Genomic DNA, 22,656 nt, shown 5'->3' on the forward strand with positions numbered 1-22,656 from the left:
CTCTCCTCTCCTCTCCTCTCCTCTCCTCTCCTCTCCTCTCTCCCCTCCCCTCCCCTCTTTTCTCCCTCTCTCTCTCTCTCTCTCTCTCTCTCTCTCTCTCTCTCTCTCTCTCTCTCTCTCTCTCTCTCATCCCAATTGCTTACTATTCAACATCTGAGGCCTTCCCAATATAACTTTTCTAATTTTCTCTCTATCTTACTCTTCCCTGGGAAATGTCCCCTCCTTTCAAGTTGTTCTTCTCATAATGGCCTAAATATATTTGCATGTAACTATCTGTACTTTGGTTCATACTTTTTCCCTTGCTTAATAAACTATTTCTCCTACTTAGCTATTCATGTTTTAAGGAATCTACCTCTTATATAATGTGCTTGATAAATACTAAGCTCTTAGTATTTTCCCTTTCCTTTCCTTCATCTCTTCAAGTATATAGTCTCTGAAATAATCATTGTATAACCAAAATAAACATATATTATATGCCTACTATGAACAAAGTACTTTGCTAGACATGTAAGATTTAAAACTGACACGCAGTACAAAATGGTGGTTAATAACACAGACTGTAAAGTCAGACTTTAATCCCTGTTCTGCCACTGGGTAATGATAGTTATTGAACTCTCTAAATCTTCATTTTCTTATACATAAACTAGAGATAATAAAAATATTTGCTTCTTGGAGCTGTTGTGAGCATTAAATAAGATAACCCTTGCAAAATGTTTTATTTCATTGGTAAAATAAATAGATGATTGATTGGTTGATTGACTGATCAATGATAGATACATACATACATATATACATACATACATACATTACTAGGAATACCAAGGTCTAAAGTCCAAGGAAAAGGACAGTACCAGGAATTATGCCTGTCGGGTGTTTCATCCCCAAGAAGTAAAGATGGAAAACCAGCTCCCTCTATCAAGAGTGTTGGCACCGCCTGTGAGAAGACTGCCCTTGGAACCCTGAGGAGTTCCCACTGCTGTCCTGCTCCTTTAGCCACAGTTGCCTGAACTTGAGGGTGGCTGGAAACCTATGACTTCTGGCCTGACTTATAAAAATGAATTGAGCCAATTCATATTGACTCTTTCCAGAATTTGAACCAAGATTCTGCAAAGAAACTCAGATAATTAGCATTGTGACATGAATCTGAAAATAATACTCAATGAGATAAAGCAGGAGTCACAGCCAGCTGAGTTTAGTTTTAAAGCTATAAGGGGATGGGAAGTATGAGTAATCTAGCAAACTGAATGAGGAATGAACGGTGCAGATGCACTAAGCTGTGGAGAACCCTGAAGCCTTTGAAGGAAATGGAGAATCCGGACCTGCTTCAGTTCCTAGCAGCCTTTTGGTTCCACCTCCAGTCCATATGTAATTGTACAATAAATCTATTTTCTTTAGTTAACTTGAGGAAGTCTCTATTCCTTACTACCACAAAAGCCTAACAAAAATGTTTGGTAAGAGTCTTGGCTAATCTGCAACATCATTTCAAACAGGCTTTATCTTATTAGAGGGAAGGCTATATCCATTTGAGGGGAGGCTTGCTCTATTTGTCAATCATTGTCTCCCCGGCTAGCTATGATTCATCTTACTTCCTTGGTACTGTAATTGACTATTTCTCTGTTCAAAACTTACTCCATGTTTCATACTTTCAGAGCCATCTGGGACTCAGCTACTCAAACAATGAGATCATGAATACAACAGCTTATAGGCTTTCCCTCCCCAGCTAACATATTCCCACTTCATCGTTATCTTCAGTTGTTTTACTTACTCCTCAACATGGAGACTGTACCACAGTAATAAGACAAGCAGAATGGATTACTAGAGTGTAGATTCTGCATATCCCTTTTTTCAATACAAAGTAGCATACCTTGCTCTACTCAAACCCTTGCCCAATTCTGTCCTTCCCCCTATGTCATTGATTTTTTTCACTTATATATACGTTAATTCACTTTTAAAAATTAGTTGAGCACTTCCAATGCTACAAGAACTCCAAAGAGCCTAAATCTTGTGCAAGAGACAAACATCAAGGGGTAATTATAATATAGTATGATAAATATGTACTTGAGCAGTGGTTGGCCAACTTTTACTGTAAAGGGCCAAATAGTAAATATTTTAGGTTTTGTGGGCTGCCCGGTCTCCATTGTAACTACACAACCCTGCCACATGAAAGCAGCCAGAGACAATGTGCAAACAAGTGGATTCCAATAAAAATTTATTTACAAAAACAGGTGGTAGGCTAAATTTGATCCATGGGCCATAGTTTGCCAACCACCATACTTGGGTAAGAACATTCTTTTAGTCAACAATTATTTGTTAAACACTTCTTAGTCTATTCCTTTCGCTGCTCTAACTGGAAGGGTAAAATAGTAACCTGAACATACAAAAACCCCGTCTCTGTTGGAACTTACATTCTAGTGGAAAAGATGGACAGTAAGCAAAATTTTAAAAATATATATAGGACATTAGTGGGAAATTCTAAAAAGAGAAATAAAACAGGAAAGCAACCATGAAGAGTCAGAGGAATATGTGAAATTTTTAATGATGTCAACAGGAAAGGATTCGTCAAAGGTGACTTTGAAAAAAATTCTGGAAGGAAGTGGGAAAATCAGCCATGTAGAAATATGGAGGAAGGATGTGCCAGAGAGTGAAAAGCCACTGAAAAGCTAATGTAGGAGTGTGTCCATCAAGTCAAGGGGCAGTGAGAAGGCCGGTGTGGCTGGAATGGAACAAACAAGAAACGTGGTAGGAGGGGAGGCCACAGAAATGACTGGCGCCAGATCAGGTAGTGCTCTGTAGGTCATAGTAAGGCTTTGTCTCTGGGTGAGCTAGGAAGCTGCTGGAGCATCCTGGCAGAGGAATAATTGGATCTGTTACACTCTAGGATGATTACTCTGGCTACTTTGCTAAAAGCAGTTTGGGGGAGAAGTGCAGGAATAGACGAGAGGAAACCACTGAGGAGGCCATTGTAATGAGACAGGTGAGAGACCAGGGGGCCTGGGCAGAGTGGTGACAGCAGGGGGTTAGCAGTGACACAAGTGAGATAGCCAATTCCTACTTGAGGACCAAAAGGAATGTTATCGGAGAAACCAAGATGGCGGCATAGGTAATCACCTATACTTGCTGCCTCTCACAACATCATCAAAACCACAACTAAACGGCAAGGCAACTACCACCCAAAACCACGGGAAAGCTGGCTGAGAGGAAGTCCCACAACTAGAGAGGTGAAGAAAGCTCATTGAGACCGGTAAGAGGTGTGGAGGCGCAGAAAGTGCTGGCACCTAGATGTGCTGCTCTTTAAACCTGGAAGGTGATACAAGCTCCCGCTTGCTCTGAACTCCAGTTCCGGGCGAGACTCTGGGGGACCCAAGCACATACGGGGAGAAACTGGACTGTGTGGCATCTGGCGAGGGCAGCTTACTCTTAGAGGTGCTTGCAGCGATCATTGTTCCCACACAAGGGCGTGGGACACGGAAAACCAGGGACTTCTCTGGATCAGGACAGCCATCGCTGTTTGCTTCGCCCTGGTGATTCCTAGAGACCCTGCCCCACCCAATTTACAACCCCACCAAAGCTGTGCGCATCGGCTTTTGCATATGAATTGCCTGTTCTTTTGCCTAAAATAAACTGCAGCTGGGTCAGAGAGCCCCAGAGATTCCAAAAGAAGGCCCACTGCCTGGCAGCAGCAGCAGCAGCAGCAGCAGCAGCAGCAGCAACGGCCTTGCTTCACAGCTGGGCCTCGTCTGGGCACTTCCAAACCCCATACAAAGAGGAGGAATCTGCAGATGTCTCTGTATCTCCTGCTGGGCGGCCCCAGACACTGGCTGACCTTGCACCTACTTGGAGATCCAAGAGCCAGTGTACCCAGTGGTCAGAGTGAGACAATACCGGATTACAAATTTTCACATCCATAAGAGACACACTCAAGGGGCAGACTTAGTGAGCACCAAAACCCTACTGAAGCAAGTCCTGCCCCATAAGGGTGTCTCCTGCGCAACAGATCCTCCAGTGTAGACACAGCTGATCACCACAGCCATTGGCCTGGAGGTCAATTCTCCCAGTGAGACCAAAAGCAATCAAGGGTTAACTACAACAAGACTGTGCAAACAGCCCACAAAGGGTGCAATAAGAGCGTCCACCTCAGGTGACTGGGGAGGCTGAGACACTGGGCCCTATAGGACACCAAACACACAAGGCCACTCTATCAACTCAAGGAGACTTAGCAACTACCCAGTACATAGAAAAAAAACACAGGGAAGCAGCCAAAATGCAAAGACAAAGAAACAAGTCACAAATGAAAGAAATGAATGAAAGCAAAATGCTGGATATAGAGTTCAAAACCACAGTTATAAGGTTACTCAAGAATCTTCTAGAAACCTCTGAGAAATGTAGTGAGACCCTCAAGGATATGAAAAAGGACCAATTAGAAATTAAGCATACACTGACTGAAATAGAGAATAATATACAGAGATCCAACAGCAGACTAGAGGATCCCAAGAATCAAGTCAAAGATTTGAAATATGAAGAAGCAAAAAATACCCAACCAGAAAAGCAAAAAGAAAAAAGAATCCAAAAATTTGAAGATAATGTAAGGAGCCTCTGGCACAACTTCAAGTGTACCAACATCTGAATGATGGGGGTGCCAAAAGAAGAGAGAGAGCAAGATACTGAAAACATATTTGAAGAAATAATGACAGAAAACTTCCCCTACCTGGTGAAAGAAATAGACTTACAAGTCCAGGAAGCGCAGAGAACCCCAAACAAGAGGAATCTAAAGAGGACCACACCAAGACACATCATAATTAAAATGCCAAGGGCAAAAGACAACGAGAGAATCTTAAAAGCAGCAAGAGAAAAACAGTTAGTTACCTACAAGGGAGTACCCATACAACTGTCAGCTGATTTCTCAACAGAAACTATGCAGGCCAGAAGGGAGTGGCAAGAAATATACAAAGTGATGAATAGCAAGAACCTACAACCAAGATTACTCTACCCAGCAAAGCTATCATTCAGAATTGAAGGTCAGATAAAGAGCTTCACAGACAAGAAAAAACTAAAGGAGTTCATCACCACCAAACCAGTAGTATATGAAATGCTGAAGGGTACTCTCTAAGAGGAAGAAAAAGGTAAAGATAAAAATTATGAACAACACCCTGACCGGTGTGGCTCAGTGGATAGAGCGTCGGCCTGCGGACGGAGGGGTCCCGGGTTCGATTCCGGTTAAGGGCATGTACCTTGGTTGCAGGCACATCCCCAGTGGGAGGTGTGCAGGAGGCAGCTGATCGGTGTTTCTCTCTCATCGATGTTTCTAACTATCCTCTCCCTTTCCTCTCTGTAAGAAACCAATAAAATATATTTTAAAAAAAAAATTATGAACAACGAAGTGACAACAAATACATATCTATCAACAAGTGAATCTAAAAATCAAGTGAATAAAAAATCTGAAGAACAGAATAAACTGGTGAATATAATAGAATCAGGGGCATAGAAAGGGAGTGGACTGACAATTCTCAGAGGGAAGGGAATGTGGGGGTGCGGGAAGAGATTGGACAAAAATCTTATACCTATGGACGAGGACAATGGCGGGGGGGGGGGGTGGTAAGGGCATGGGGTGGGGTGGGAACCGCGTGGAGGGGAGCTATGAAGGGGGGAAAAGAGGAACACCTGTAATAATCTGAAAAATAAAGATTTATTCAAAAAAATAAAAATTAAAAATATATATTACAACAGAAAAAAAAAAGGAATGTTATCAGGATGGAGGAAGTGACATCCTGAGACTTAAAGGAGAAGCAGGAATCAGCTAAGTTTTAGGCCAGGGAAATCAGGTCCACAGTGGTGGGCACAGCCCCCAGGTTAGAAGTCAGAGATACATTGGGGTTCAGGAAATTAATGGATCAGCAGCTTCACACAGGAGGGGAAGGAGGGAAGGGGAGGAGGAGGAGGAGGGGGAGGAGGGGGAGGAAGAGGGAGGAGGAGGAGGGGGGAGGAGGAGGGGAAGAGGAGGGGGAGGAGGGGGAAGGAGGGGGAGGGGAGGGAGAGGAGGAGGGGGAGGAGGAGGAGGACAAAGAAGAAAAGAAAAACCCTGATATCCAGACTCACTGTATGCTCCAACCACTCCCCAACCCACTTCTCTCGGTTAGGGAAAACCCAGCAACAAGATTTAACTTCTGTTCAGTCATTAAAGTTATATATAAACAGGGTTCCTAGAGAAAAAGAAAACGTTTCTTAGTAGTAGCTATTGTTTAGATTCCTAGGCTGAAATTCTACCACAAGATCACTAAGTGAAATCATCTGAGAAAGACGGGCATCTGGCCAGGGCATAAGGGCCAGCACCCCAACTCCTAGGAAAGTGCCCAAGTGTCTTGAACTTGAATGTAGTTGGATACTAGGGTCTGTCCTCAAAAGTTTCTAAGAGAAAATAATTTTAACCCAGACACACCACTTATAGCTCACTCATAAGTCTGTCTATTTGGCTATGAAATAACCATGAAAAGGAGAAAAACAACCTCTCCCCACTCACCTAAGAAGGAATGTTCTCTGAGCCAGGTGAACAAAGAAATTGTAAATTTCCTTCACTGTACAAGGAAATCTTTGTACCTATTGGGACTGGCAGAAATTGGCCTGTCGAGAAACAAACAGGAGATGCTTCTGTTTGCAGGCACACTTCCTGAGCTTACATGTAAGGTGTTCCCTTACTGCTTACCCCTGGTCTCTTTGCCAGGTGATGTGAGTGTGAGAAGGTAAGGCTTGTCTCTTTACAGTTTACACTGTTTGACTTTGGAAGAGCTGTTATGTTTTAAGGTTTTGCCTCCATTTCTTTGCTCTCTGCCCTCTTCTACCCCTTACACTTATTTTCCCATGTTTTGTTTTGTTTTTTTAATATATTTTATTGATGTTTTACAGAGAGGAATGGAGAGGGATAGATAGTTAGAAACATCAATCAGCCGCCTCCTGCACACTCCCCACTGGGTATGTGCCCGCAACCAAGGTACATGCCCTCAACTGGAACCGAACCCGGGACCCCCCAGGCCTCAGGCCGACACTCTATCCACTGAGCCAAACTGGTCAGGGCACACTTTTTTTTTTTTTTTGTCTTGTTTTGTTTTTTGGCTGCAGGGAACTTTGAATCCCAACTTCAAAAGAAATCTATAATGAAGCCTGGCTGATGTTTAACAGACCTGCCACTGCAGGGGCCCAGCCTAACCAACCATTCCTCTGGCTCAACAGCCACAAAGGGTGTGTAAGTTAAACCCAGCTAATCCCCTGCATCCAGGTCTATGCAGCACTGGGCTCTCCACCTGTTCCCAAGTGTCACGTGCATTGCCCTCCTGCCCCAGGATACACACCCCACATTGTATAACTGTAGACACCACTCTCACCACACTCCGGCAGGGCCCCTCCTAGTCCACATCTTGAGGACCCTTTTAGAGCAAAGTGGGCCATGGCCCAGCATAGCTACATACAGCTGTCCCCTGCCCTCAAACACCCCAGCAGCAAAATGCAGGGAGCGAAGCAAAGAAGAAACTGAGTCACCAACACAGAGACATTAGCCCACCACAGGCTTCAGAAAACAAGTGGAGGGCACCCCTGGTCTGCTTCACAGCATGATCTGACACTCGGTGATGGATGGTTTTCTTAAGCTATGCTCAGCCATCTCAGCCATTTGTTTTTATTTGATGGTTTTCCCCTGCATGCCCCTGCATGATAACAATATTATGAAATCTGACACACAGAAACCAAAACAGAGAGGCAAGCCCACAGTTCCAGGTTCCACTGGGCACTAGACTCAACTCTGATGGGAAAAGGAGAGGAAGAACAAGGGATGAAAAGCAGGTTCAGCAGCAAAGAACCCGTCATCTCTGACATCATTTTAGAAAGAAAAAGAACAGAAACAATTCATGACCAAAAAGAGCTGAAGTCTGCAAGGCTCAGGGGAGCTGAGTTTCCTTGGCTTGGCTCCCTAGGATGTGCCATAGACGTGGTCAATGACATCTGTGATGGTGGACTCTGAACCCCCTTCCTTCCTCAGTATTTACAGACCCTCTTGCAGGGCAGCCACCATGGAGAAGTAGACATCTAGCTTACGCAGGCGCCCCTGCCCACAACCAAGTTCCTCTATCTCAGTGGTCGGCAAACTCATTAGTCAACAGAGCCGCAGTTTGCCGACCACTGCTCTATCTTATTAACGCTGTTCAACTGGCTGGGTAACATATCTATAATTTATATCTCCTCCTGACCAGTCCGAAGTCTGATAAATACTCTCCCTTTGATATGCCCATCTGGGTTACAGATGTTTGATGTTGGATTCCTCAGGCCCTCTCTTCCTCTGAGCCTTTGGGAGAGGAACATCTTTGGGCTAGATTTCTGGTTTCTTGCTGAACTTGGAAAAGGGGCATGTTGAGTAGGATTTGAGGAATGAGGTGGATTGTTCATACACCAATAGTTGTACCTGCATGTTAATGATCTACCGATAGATGTGTCCCTCACATCCAAACCACCACCACCCCCCCCCGCCACACACACACACACACACACACACACACACTAAACTGTGAGCTCCTGAATAGAAGGACCCTGTGCCTGGCACACTCAGTTTGCTCAATAAATATCTGGCAAAACATTTGATAAATTGGATTCCCTTCAGAGTCACAGTATAATGGAGTTGTGAGCTTGAGTTCTGTGATTTAATTGTAATAATAGGGATACTGCCTATGGGTAATTTCATTCATAGACAACCCATAACTTCACCAAGTTGCAGGAACAGAAGACACTGATAGAATTCCAGAAATCTATGTCTCCATGAATCCAGAGCTCTTTCCAATGATCCAAGCACAGAAAGGCAGTCTACACTCCATATTCTGCTTTTGGTGCCTCAGCCTAGATTTCAATCAGGAGAATTTAGATATAATTACTAAACCCCTCCACTAAGTTGTTAGCACTTACTCTTTATATATATATTTTTTAATTTGTCCGTCTGCTTAGCTTACTGTATCTGGCACAACATAGGAATAATTGTTTTTCAAAGTATGGTTCTTGCCAATAAGAGTTATGAAAAACACACAATGTTTTTAATAATAAAATTCAACACCAGGACTACAGGCAGAGGATGGAAGAGGGAAGAGTCCTTACTGAAATAAAAGTCCTTACTGAAATACATATAAGGGAGTTAGGAAAGAGAAAACTGCTCTGTCTTCAGATTTTTTCCCCCAAAAGAGGAAATTCATAGATAATTTCCCTTCTTAGTTCCTCTTAAGTATAAATGTAAAGATGTGTTTCTTACTCTGAATAAGCACAGGACACTTGAGGAAATCCTCCAACTTCAAAGACAGGCAGGAATTAAGCGGGGGGTGGGGGGGGGGGAGGCGGGGCGGGGAGAGGGTAGAAAAGTTGACTACAGATCAATCAGATGTAGAGCACCTTTAAAAAATTCAGACTGGATCTCATTTCTAGCATTTTAAAAAGCTGCATCATTAAAACAAAAATAGATTAATACAAAAAGTTCAAAGAATAGGAAGATCTTAAAAATATAATTGCTGAAATAAAAACAATTCAATAGAAGAGTTGGAGGATAAACTCAATGAACTCTCCAACAGGAAAAAAAAAAGAACAAAATAACAAAGAGATAGGCCATATGAGAGAAAAAAAAGAGAATAAACTCAGGAGATCCATCCTCAGGAGATTCAGAGTGGAAAAAGAGAACAGAAAATACTGACTTTTGAAGAATCAAAATCTATCATCTACTAGAAGTTGTCAAAGGTGAGGTACTTGAGTGTTGAAACTGAGTGCTCAACAAAAGAAGAATAAAAGTCCAACCCTAAAAAAAAAATCATAAGATCCCTAAAATACCAAGGCTAAGGATAAAATTCTAAACAGTTTTGAACAGAAAAAACATTCCACTTTGAAAAAGACACAATTATCAGAATAGAAGTTAGAGGCAATTAACAAATTTATTCAAAAGTTTGAGAGATGTTTTACAACCCAAAATTTTACAAAGACAAACTATCAGTATTGTGCAAAATCAAAATAAAAAATGTTTTGCAAAATGCATTTTCAAAAAAGTTATCTAAAACACCCATTCTTAGAAAGTTACTTAAGGATGTTTTCCAATAAAACAAGGCAGTAAATTAAGAGATATTCATGCAATTCAGAACACAGTGGCTCCAATCCAAAAAAAAAAAAAAAAAAAAGAGCAAGCACTAAAGAGAAATTCCAAATGACAACTATGCAGCAGACCTGAAGATAATTGGTCAAGTTTGAAAGTGAACAGAAAATAGAATGAACTAGAAGAGAGATCTGCATACTGTTAAAAAAAAATCTATATCTATAAATAATGTTATGATAAAACATGTAAAAACAATTGAGGATATCAAAAAAGTGAAGTAAGGTAGAAAGGAAGGGAGGGGGAGAGGGAATAGACTCAAAAAGTAGAGAGTAGGAAAAAGCTATGTCAGAAACAAATATATAATAGAATGATATTGTTCTGCCAGAAAAAATATTTTACAGTCATTATATTGTAAATATAAATATAACTAATTCAAATAAAAATAGTAAAATAACTATACTGAAAAGATGGAGGGGAGGAGGAAAAAATGGAAGAGTTAAAGGCTCATCTTTACCATAAGAGCAAGTTAATGCATAATGTTTAAAACTGATGAATCAATTAATATAATACCAGAAGACATGGGTAAAATAATTAAATATGGGAGCAAGGCTAGAGAGTGAAGGAAGAATTAGGCAGGGAACTATCATTCCTGTTTACATCTTTTTATACAATTTGATATTTTTAACCATGAGCATTTATTACTTTGATTTAATTATGTTTAACTATCAAAAGGTATAGATAATAGTTCCTTTTATTCCACAAAGCAAGTTTTGCATGTAGATATAAGAAGGTTTGAGACACTTTTAAATCCCCAGAGAGAAAGAGATGAGTTACCATGGTAACTCTGTGACAGTAAGTGGAGTGTGTTATAAACACCCAGATAAGGGCAGTGACATTATAGATTTAGAGAACAAAGGGCCACATTCAGGAAAATGATAGCTAGGCACCATGAGAACTGTCTCAGTCAGGGCAGTGGGCTGTGGTAATGAACTAGAAGACAAATGAGAACAAGCCAGATTTCCAAGTCTCTTTGGAGTTGGCAACCACTGATATTAGTGAGGTTTAGCTTCTGCTTAAGGTTATCAATATCTAAAAATCAAACACGAACAGAATTTTTCTTATGTGAATAGTTCTGGTAATGTGATCAGTGCCCTGCACATTTTTATATAAACATAGGCTTCCCATTTGTCAGCTTGAATAATGATAATAATCACTAATGTTAACTTAGAACTATTTTTGTACACTGACAAATATTCCCTGTACTGTATTTCATCCGATTCACAAAACAACCCTAGGATATAGATAATGCAAAGTACTACTGCAATCACCCCCTTTTTATAAACTTGTACAATTTACACAACTAATCCTGTATTATAAAAAGCCTGCGGTTGTGATGCCCTCACGCCATAACGACCGATCACCAGAAGGCTGCGTGCGGCAGGCACGCGCGGGTAGGGTTGGGGGGGGAGGGCCTGTGTGTGCAGTGAGGCACACGTGGGTGGGTGGGGACTTGACGCTGCATCCCTGTGGCCGCTGGCAGGGACTTGACCAGAAGGTGCATTGGGGGAGTCCCGCAGGGCACCGGCCCCGTGGGGCGGGACTCCGGGACTCGGGGGAGTCCAGCGTGGCGCCAGCGGGGGCTTGACACTGCATCCCTGTGGGTGCCAGCAGGTCTGGGTCTTGCGCTATTTCAAGGCACGCATGGGTGGGTGGGGATGCATGCACAGCAAGGTGCATGCAGGTGGGCGGGGACTTGACTCTGAGTCTCACAGTGCTGGCAGAACTTGATGCTGTGTCCCGGTGGGTGCCATCCCAGACTCTGATAAGAGGGAGGAGGGAGCCAGATACCCACACCCAGGACTTGGCAAATAGTGATATTAAAATATTTCTTCTAATTAATTCCCTTTCAATGTGCACAAATTCGAGCATCAGGCCACTAGTTAAGTAATAAGGACTCTTGAATTCCACTGTCTACCCTGATTCCAAATCTTACAATCAATTCCTGACATCACATTCCTGAACTATAGGCCAACCTATGAATTGGTGTTAACTGACTGCCCACACACAGGGACACCACGAATTGTGTCCAACAAACCCAAAGGCAGCCATCCAGGTATCAGTGGGAGCTGACTTCCAGTCCTCCCACCTCCCACCAACTCTACAGATCACGTGTGAGCCTTTTTATAATTTGTACAAAGGTACCAGTTACAATGGGGAAGCCTTGCCCACATGCACAGATTACTAAGTTTACCACCTACCTCTCTCCTTTATTGTTTTCCTCTAACTCTCCCCAGCCCTTGCATGGACCATCAAATGGAAATCCTCTTATTTGCTTCTATTTCACAAGGAAAGATACATCAGATCCATTCATTCATTACAATAAACATGACATAAACAACCAGGTGTCAGCTGCTGTTCTAGGCACTGGGCACACCCTAGTTAATAAAGGCCCTGATTTCATGGAGTTGAAGAAACATAAATAAATGAATGCACAAGAAAAACATCAGAAGTGATGAGTGTAATAAAGAGAATTAAAATTAGTTGATGTAATAGGGACTGATCAGCTGATTTAAAATGGGGGATCAGGAAAGGCTGCTCCAGGAGGTGACATTTAAGTAGATGTTGGAATGACAAGAGAAAACCCACCAATGGGAAAAGACGATTCCAAGAAGAAGGACAGCTCAGGCAAAGCCCTGAGGCAAGAACAGCGAGACAGGAGAGGTCAAGCAGGCTGTGCAGTGTGGATGGGGCGGGTACTGGTGGAGGAAGCTGGAGGGTAGGCAGGGGCTACCTGCAGCTACCTGTGAGCCAGGCAGGGAGTCTGCATTCTATTCTAGGTAAAGTTGGGGGGGGGGTGAGGTAAGAAGGGGAATAACAGGATCTGATTCACCTTTTACATAGGATCCTTCTGGATGCTGTGTGGAGAATGGAATTTAATGGGGCAAAATGGGAAGCTTCCAGTCCTAAAGGAGACTTGGGGTTAGGTATAGAATGTCTTGTGTTCACAAAGCAGGTGAACCACTCAGCCTGCAGCAAAGACCAAGAATAAGAGGCCTCTTCAAGGGTTTGTATAACTTTGCTTATTACAGAAGAGTGATCATGTCTAACAGGTGCTGAATGGTTTCTGTCTCCCTTGTCTGCTTTCTGTGACAGTCCCCTGGCTTCCCCATGTTCTCCACACAGCATCCAGAAGGATCCTTTGTAAAAGGTGAATCAGATCCTGTTATTCCCCTTCACAGACTATGTTGTTCAGGTGCCTCAGGCCCACTTCACAGCACATACACAGCTGACTGCTCCCTAGACAGTGAGTCCTCTGAGGGCTGTCCCTGGTCCTAGTCATCTCTATGCCCCTAATTACTTAACACAACACCTAGTGCTTTATGAAAGCACAATAGTGTCTGGTGGGTGGATACATGCTTTATTTTGGGGGCTGTTTGAACCCTCTTTTGTCTCCAGAAGTCAAAAGGATAAAATGATGCTAGAAATGTACATTGCAAACAGGACTTCCCAAGCCCTGGTCCCTTACCTCTTAGGTGAGTCAGGATCGAAGCAGGTCTTGTGTACGTCGGCCACCTCGGGGTCACAGCAGTCCCCGTCATCGAAGTCGTTCAGCATGTTGTTGCACTCCATGTGGCAGAGCCCATCCCTGCGGTTCCAGGAGTAGCACCGGCCCTGTAGGCGGCAGTCGCCCCCGTCATAACCCGTGAGTGGGTGCTCACACTCTGGGTCACAGTGGTCATTGCCGATCTTGCTGGGCTCACAGTTGATGAGCACAGCACGGTGGCGCAGGGTGGAGTTGTGGACCTGGTAGACGCTCAGCTGCCAGGTGATGTTGTAGCGGCCAAAGGCTTCATTGAGCACCTTGTGCTGCCGGCTGATCTGCTCGTCAGTCACGGTGGGGTTCAGTCCCTCATCGTTGCAGATGTTCACCACCTGGTAGCGGATCACCTTCTCTCCCCGAAGAGGCCAGTGCCCATTGTAGTGGGAGATCAGTTCTACATTGTCACATGCTGTCTTCCCACAAAGTGGGGGCTGCAAAGGTGACACAATCTCTGGCTCTGGCTCATAGCCCTGGAGAACCTCAAGCAGTGGGTACTTGTCATCTCTAAAGGGGGCCCATTGGTGTTCCAAGGGCTCAAAGCTGGCTGTCAGTATCAGAGTGGTCAACTCCTCCACCTCACTTGGATGCTGAGGACTGTGCTGGAGGTGGCTCTGTGAAAGGGCCGTTGACCAGAGGACCAGTGTGCCCAGGTGTCCACGGAAAGAATGCCCATTCTCAGAGCTATCCCCCCCCAGGAGCAAAGAACGGCATGATGCCATGAAGGGGCTGTTCAGGGGACCAGACTGGTCTAGACTACTAGCCACCTGAGTGCCATCCACATACAGAACCATACGCAGTCCATCATAAGTAGCTGCCACGTGTGTCCACGTGCCTGGTTGGTAGCGACTGTGTCCAATCACAATGGTGGCCTTCTTCACGCGGTCGGTGCGAAGGGAGAAGAAGAAGCGAGCGTCTCGCCTTCCTTTGTCCTTCCCTGAGTGGATCCCCAAGGCCCAGCCCTTGTCACTGACAGTGTGGGAGCAGTTATCAAACACACCTGGGAAAGAAGGAAGAATCGAGGGGAGAAATACCAGATACAAAGGGGGATGGAGAAAGGGAGAAGAAAACCCATGTGAATAGCAAGAATGTATGGTTTTTTAAATTAAATTTATTGGGGTGACATTGGTCAACATGAACACATAGGCTTCATGTGTAAGTTTCTTTGTTACAAGATCTGAATATTGTACCATATGCTCACTACCCAAGAATGTAGGTTTTTAATGGGGAAAAAATTAAGTGATATAAATTCCCCACCTGAGATGCCCATGCAGTATCCCATATCAAGCCATTCTGGTAACCTCTGTGCCTAAAAGGAATCTGATTTGAGATTCCATCACATTACATTCATTTTGGTATTTTAAAACAACCAAATCAGAAGTTGTAAAGGGGATGTCTAATGCAAGAGACAACCATCTCTAGAACTTTGTCACAGATCTTCCTTATGCTACTTTGAGTCCATGCCTTCTCTCCCTGATCCTTGTCCCCTTCCTTTTCCTCAAAGCCATGAGGACAGTCACAGTTTTTACAAAAGTCAGTAATTTCCTACCCCCTCAAAAAGTAATTTTTTCTACTAAATATTGAAATGATGATTTTCCTGGAGAAAATGAGGAGTTGGTGGATAAGGGAGTCTCATCAGAGACAACTGTAATATCCCAGACATCATTCCCAGCCTGCTATTCCCTCTAGTGTCTAAGGGCAAGGATACCCACCCACAAAGGACAGTTGCTCCCGAGAGTAGGAAAAATGGAATTGCCCCGTGGTCCTTGCCTGAAAACTTAAGTCAAGTCAATAATAAGAATGACTATTCTAGAACCAATGGTGCCCACCATACTACAGAGATAGCTGAAGATCCTCACCACGGACTACCTTACCACCTTGCTCAATGTAGGCACAAGGCTATTAAGTTCAACTGCATAAACAAAGGAAGGACCACCTGTAGATAACCTGGCAGCAGAAAAGAGTAGGAAGTTCAGATACATGAAGGCAGTTTGGAGGCCTTAAATGTTTCCATCTTTGGTAATGAACCCAGCAATCTCGTCTAATACGTAACTCCATTCCTCTAATCTGGAGGATATGAATGGAGAATCTTTTGATTCTCTTCTCCCTCAGACAAACACAGATTTAGCCCCAACATTGAATCTATAACCTGAAAGCTCCGAGCTCCACCCCTCACTGGTGGAAAGAGAATCATGCTTGTTCCCTCTACTAAATCACACAGTGTCCACATTTCATCTCACTGTCATGCTCCTCCTGGAATTAGTAATTTCAGTTCATCACACATTTACTGAACTGCCAGGCATAGACACTTTTCTCAGTGTTGAAAGAAAAGGTGGTCTTTGCCCATTAGAAGTCTCAAGGGGAAGTGAGAAACGTAGAAGAGTACTTCAATATAACATCAGAACTTCAATCAAGGGACACATAGGTGAGTGAAAACAGAGCCACATCTCAACCCACAGATCAGAGAGGGTTTCCTGTGGGGATGAGATTCAACATACTCCTGAGGAGTGCATTAAGAATTAGCCAGGCAAAAGGATTACAGAAGATATTCCACACAGCAAGGACAGTATGAATAAAGGTACCTAGGGCAATACAGGTCAAGGTAGGTATTGTATAACATATTAAGGGGGTTGGACCATATAATTTTATGTAATACATGGAGGCTTTTCTATTGCTGTCAAATACCTCTGGGCACCCTGAAAGTACGCAGAGCAACTGTAGCAGGAAAAAATCCCATAGTTGTTGGCCTTGCCCTAAACACAGGGTCCAACTGCAATTAAAACATCTCAGAAACTTTGCAGATGGACAACTGTGGCACAAGAAGTAAATGAACACCACAAAAGCACCCCTGCACTTGTTCAGCAGATAGTCATAAGCAATACCAGCTGCCAACCTCAATACTTGGAGCCAGGGATTTGTATAGTGATTGAATGTTTGTTTGACATCATGGAGAGTTCAGTATAGGTAGAATATGAAGCTTAATAAATACAATAAAATATGCTGGCTGTTGCAAGTAGAAGTGGTTATGAACCTCTTTATTAAAATATGGACAAAATGCAGCAGAAATTCTCCCTAAAGTTACTAAGTAGATGTCAACTTGCTGGCACTTATCCATCCTGTAAATAATTTTATTCCTAGAAGAAATCCATTCCAAAATCTGCCCATGAAACTAGGGCTACCTTGATTACCTGCCAGACTGTCTGGGAAGGTTAGGAAGACCTAAACCCAAAGGATTCCAAGAGATACATTTAGATAATACCAGATCAAAGATTCTGCCAGTTTACCCAGAAACATTTACTCTACAATTCCTTAGAACCTGCATTTATATGAAATACCCACTTCAGCTGAATCTTCTAAACTGGGACACATGGTGTTCTTTTTACAAATACTTTTCCCTTCACTTCTTAGCATGTAATGATATCTCCCATTTGAGCTTTCCAAAGCAATCTTGTATGAACTATCATTTAAGAAGTGAAGCTATCCAGTGAGCTAGGCAAGATTATTATCACCAGCATCATGATATAAATGAAGATAATACCAAGGTTCTGAGAGGTCTGGTGTCAGGCTGTGTGTAGAGAGAACCAAGGTGTCATGATTCTGAGCCCAGGAAAGTTTTCTATGGTGAGAAGAACATAGTACATGGTGGTTACAAACAGGACTCAGCCACAAGCTCCAGTCCCTAGTCTATCACTTACATGCCATGTGACCTCAGAAAAATTGTATCATCTTGCTGAGTCTCAGTTTACTCACTTGCAAACAGTACCTATAAAATAGAATTTGTCCATCTCTGGTCTGCTCTTCAGCATCCTTCAAACATAAGCTGAGATCACAGACCCCTCGTGAGGTTGCTATGAGAATTAAATAAAAGAACATATGTGGAAGATCTCAGCCTAGCACCTGACACAAAGTGATTGACAAACATTAACTATTATGCTTAGAAGGCCTTTGAGAATGAGCTATCTAAGGGAAAAATCAAATTAGATATAAAATGTTTCACCAGTTTTTGTATTTAATAACTGGTCCTCTGAAGAAGAAAAAAAAATTGTCCTGATTTGCAGCATTTGCCAATTTCTATAGTATAAATGCTCCCCCAATGTTCAATTTTCAGTTACCAATATTATGTCACTGAACATGGGGTTTGGAAGATGTGCATCTTTGATCCTGGTGAGCCAGGCTGAGCCAATCCACCCTGTCAAGATTAGCAAGGAAAGCAGGTGCAGGAGGCCATCTCCTTCTCCCTCTGACTATTAAAGGACATGGGGCTGCTTTGCTGAGCTAGGCAAGATTATCATCACCAGCATTGTTATACAGATGAATATGCAAAGGCTCTGAGAGGTCTGGTGTCAGGCTGGGTGCAGAGAGAACCAAGGTGTCATGATTCTGAGCCCAGGAAAGTTTATGTGTAATTTAAACTCAGAATATATATAATTTAAAAGAGATAAATGTGACTTCAAGACTTCCTATAAAGCTACAGTACTCAAGACAGTGTAGTACCAGTGAAAAAATCTACAAATGGATCAATGAAACAGAACAAAGAGCCCAGAAATAGACCCTCATAAATATAGTCAACTGATCTTGGACCAGGAGCAAAAGCAATACGAAAGAGCAAAGGCAATCTCTTCAATAAATGGTGCTGGAACAACTGGATATTCATATGCCCCCCCCCCAAAAAAAAAAATGAATCTAGACAGAGATCTTGTATCCTTCACCAACATTAAATCAAAATGGATCATTGACCTAAATGTAAAATGAAAAACTACAAAACTGCTAGAAGACAACATAGGAGAAAACCTAGATGACCTTGGATGTGGTGATTCCTGTTTAGATAAAATACCAAGACACAACCCATAAAAGAAATCACCTATAAGCTGGACTTCACTAAAATTAAAAACAATGCTAAAGACAACATCAAGAGTACTAGAAGATAAGCCACAGACTGGGAGAAAATACTTGCAAAAGATACATCTGATAAAGACTGTTATGCAAAATACACATGGGACTCTTAAAACTTAACAGTAAGGAAACAAAAAACCAATTTTAAAATGGGCCAAAGGCTATAACAGATACTTCACCAAAGAAGATATACAGATGGCAAATCGGTTTATGAAAAGATGCTCCTCATCATGTCATCAGGGAAGTACAAGTTAAAAAAACAGGATACTACTACACACCCATGAGAATGGCCAAAAGCCAGAACACTAACACCACCAAATGCTGGTGAGGATGTGGAACACAGGAACTCTCTTTCACTGCAGGTGGGAATGCAAAATGGTACAGTCACTTTTGCAGACAGTTTTGTAGTTTATTTAAAAACTAAACATACTCTTACTATATGATCCAGCAATCACACTCCTTAGTATTTACCCAAAGGCATTGAAAACTCTGTCTTCGCAATAACCTGCATACATGTTTGTAGCAGCTTATCCACAATTGCCAAATCTTGAAAGTAAAAAGATGTCCTTAAGTAAGTGAATAAATAAATTAGCTGTGGCACATCCAGCCAATGGATTATTATTCAGTACTAAAAATAAATGAGCTGTCAAGCCACAAAAAAGACATGGAAGAAACATCAATGCACATCACTAAATGAAAGAATCTAAACTGAGAAGAGTACATACTGTATTATTCCAACTATATGGAATTCTGGAAAAGGCAAAAGTATGAAGACAATAAAAAGAGCAGTGATTGCCAGGGGCTTGGGGAGAGAGATAAATAGGCAGATCACGGCATTTTTAGGGCAGTGAAAATAATCTGTATGATATTTTAATGATGGATGTATGTCATCATACTTTTGTCCAAACACACAGAACATACAACAAGTAAACCCTCAAGTAAACTATGAACTTTAGATGATTATGATGTGTCAATGTATGTTCAATCTTGGTTTAAAAATAAATTACCATTTTGGTGGGAGATCTTGATTATAGGGGGGGCTATGCATGTGTGGGGGCAGGGAGTATCTAAAAATCTCTGTACCTTCCTCTCAATTTTAGTGTATAGCTAAAGCTGCTATAAAATAAAGTCTTTTTTAAAAAGTGGATTTTGAGCCTTCAAATGTCTTCCTGAGTGCCCAGTGACCAACTATGCCTGAGAACAAAAACCTGTTCCTCCAAGACTTGCCTATCAGCATCCTTCATCTGCAAACTGGGACCACAGAGCAGCCTGCATGCTCGTCCACACACTGTCAGGAAGGTCCCTAGCCCTGCTCCCTTAACTCCACCAAGCAGTAGCAATATAGCCTTTCATTCAAAAGAAAAAGTACCCAACGCCCACCTTGAGGAGACTTCTTCTTTTCAGTCTAGCAGAGTAAAGCTGACAAAACCAGTGCAGCCTAAGCCAACACACTATATGTGGTCAAAGTCAGCTTAGGCAACATTGAGATTTTATCACTTTGGATATACATGTGAGCCACATTCTTGGGTGGAACAGAGGGACCAGATCATCAATATGATTTATGAAATCACTCAACACCAAACTGAACTGTGATAGCCCATGGGTTAGAAAAAAATCAGATCCAATGATGTAACTGGAAAAATGGTAGTGGTATCAAAGCCAAACATTTGGACCGTGTCATATTAAAACTTCAAGAGTCATTCTTTTCCCTCTTGCTTGAAACTGGCTTCCATTATGTATTGATGTTTACTAAATTTAAAATTGTTGTAACACCTTCTCTTGTATCTAATCTAAGTTTGGAGAGAAAGGAATATAAATGGAGGAAGAATATCTTGTTCATTTTATTCCTGAGCTCAACTCCAATACTCATAGTTGGAGACCCGGGTTAGCTTCACAGAGCTCTATACTCACGTGGGTCTTTGGGAAAAGTCATTTGGATGCAGTTCTCTACTATTATGAATTGCCAGCATTTGGAATTAATAGAGTTTATGTCCCTTAAGGAGAAAAACCTTCTCTCAAACTGGACTACAATCTCCCTGCGTGATTATGAAAAATTCTATTAATGGTAAACATGATAGCTAGAGTGTTACAAACTGTTTGATGGGGAAATATTTCAATGTGGCCCCTGGGGATTAGGGACCCTGCTTGTTTCTATTTCGTGGGTTCTTTCTTTGCACTCATGAGGTAGGCTGCTCATGCAAAGAAGAAATGAAGAGACTTAAACCACATTTTATTAAATGTCTTCTATGCTGGACAGGTATCACCCTATGAAATCCTCCCATGAATGTATCAGCTGAATTGTATATCCTCAATCCAAAACACTGAGGATCACAGACGTGAAGCAATTTGCCCACAGTCTTACATCTGTGAAGGGCCAGAAACTGGGATCAAAATTAGGTGTGCTCTTTCCACACCAAAAAAAATACCTCAAATACCAAGACATACATTGTTGATTGTTTTTTTGGAGCAAGAACAGTAAGGGCTGCTGAGTGTGGCATTAACCAAATTGAAGGTGACTGGGATCTGACTTTGGAAATAATGTACAGCTAACGTCCACACCTGGAAATAGTTTGGAGATAACAGACTGGCTAGCACAGCAGCAAATATGTCCATGTTGGCCAGCATCTAAATGGACAGCCTGCCACCTGAAAGTGGATAAAATTTCTGGGTGGTCCTGGAGGGTTTCCTGTGACACATACACTTGGTAATCAATTCCAGGACCCCAAAAGGAAGGGGGAGCCTCTTATCCCAAAGCCAGGTCTGTGGCCCAAGGTGGGAGGGAAGCTAAAGTGAGGAGCACTCAACTGAAAACTCCCTTCCAAGCCAGCGGCTTCCATCTCCAGTTGTTGTTTTCTTACTGGGTATGTAACTAGCGGAGTAGGACTTTGTATTAGAGGAGGATGTAATAAAAAGGGAAGTGAAATGGTCCAGACAAGAGCTGCTCCCACCCACCTCTCAACAGATCCAATCCAACTGCTCTGATTGCTCACTCCTTCTCCACCAGACATTTCTCCTCCCGACTAGAATATTCTGTCAATTGGTTGTGACAGAATGGAGTCTCCTGGCCACAAGGCCCCATAGAGGGAATCAGGTTTCAGCAGTGCTCCTGGCATCATAATGAGGAGAAAAGTGTGTTCACTCCAGCAGTTATATAAGTCAATATAAAGTGAGAGAGAGAAAAGAATCTTCTGAGAACTGTCAGGAAGCAACCTGTCCTTGGAATTCTCATTTTATGGAAAAAACAAAAGGGGGGAAAGAGCCACCTCGTACTCTTTTCTTCTTTAAAGCAGAGGAGTATCTGTGTTTCAGGAACATTATGTGAACTTATTTCAGAGTGATGAAATAAATAGAAAAAATAAAAAAATGTCCCTGAGAGGCTATGTAGGCCCAATGCTGAGAAAGATGCAGGGTAATGTCCACCTCCTCAATTAAAACCCTGCTCTGTGGGCAACACATCACTTCCTGACAGCAACACTCCAAGTACAGTCTCAGCCCCGTAAAAGGTATCATAGTGCTCCCTTTGTCTGAAATACCTCCCATCCATGGGTATGACCTTCAAAGGTTAGCTGAAGTTTCACCTTGCCCTTCTTTGACTGCCCTTGTCAAAGTGGTCTTTGCAGTTTGCTGAGCCTCATGGTGCAGCTGATATTTCTTTGTTTGGCCAAGCGACTAGAGTGTTTCTTGGTGACAAGAGCCTGCCTTAGACAGCTGTGAATTTTGCATACAATCAAGGAAGGAATTGGTTCTAGCTCCTGCATTGCACCCACTCTGCTCCTGACATCAAAATGACTCCCAGAGGAGCATCTCCCCCTGGTCTTGGAGGAACCCCAATAACGCTGCAATTGGGTCTGGCCTAGAGGGATGATGCAGGGGGACCAATCATTCTCTTCACTGTGTAGCTGCAGGTGCTTGGGCTTTCCCTGATGTAAGATGTGCTTTTCCCATCCGTCACATAATAAGCTGCTTCCTTCTGGATCCCACACACTTGGACTAGAGCACACGTGGCAAAACTTGCTGAGAGCTTTCCTTGGGCAAAGCGCCATTCTGGAGGGAACACCCACACGTGGCA

The 22,656-nt window shown here is 42.6% G+C and overlaps 1 protein-coding gene across 2 annotated transcripts in view; it reads right to left on the reverse strand.

Moving 5' to 3' along the window:
• Nucleotides 1-22,656, reverse strand: part of PAPPA2 (pappalysin 2) — a gene marked incomplete at its 5' end in the record, with an annotated part of 214,968 nt that overhangs the window by 177,257 nt on the left and 15,055 nt on the right. For both annotated transcript variants that reach the window (XM_080648252.1, XM_080648251.1), the window contains one exon: nucleotides 13,623-14,694. In XM_080648252.1, the coding sequence (XP_080504378.1) occupies nucleotides 13,623-14,694 (1,072 nt within the window). The remainder of the gene's footprint in view (nucleotides 1-13,622; nucleotides 14,695-22,656) is intronic.

This window comes from Plecotus auritus, assembly GCF_963455305.1.
Source record: "Plecotus auritus genome assembly, chromosome: 12".
Lineage (NCBI taxonomy): Eukaryota > Metazoa > Chordata > Mammalia > Chiroptera > Vespertilionidae > Plecotus > Plecotus auritus.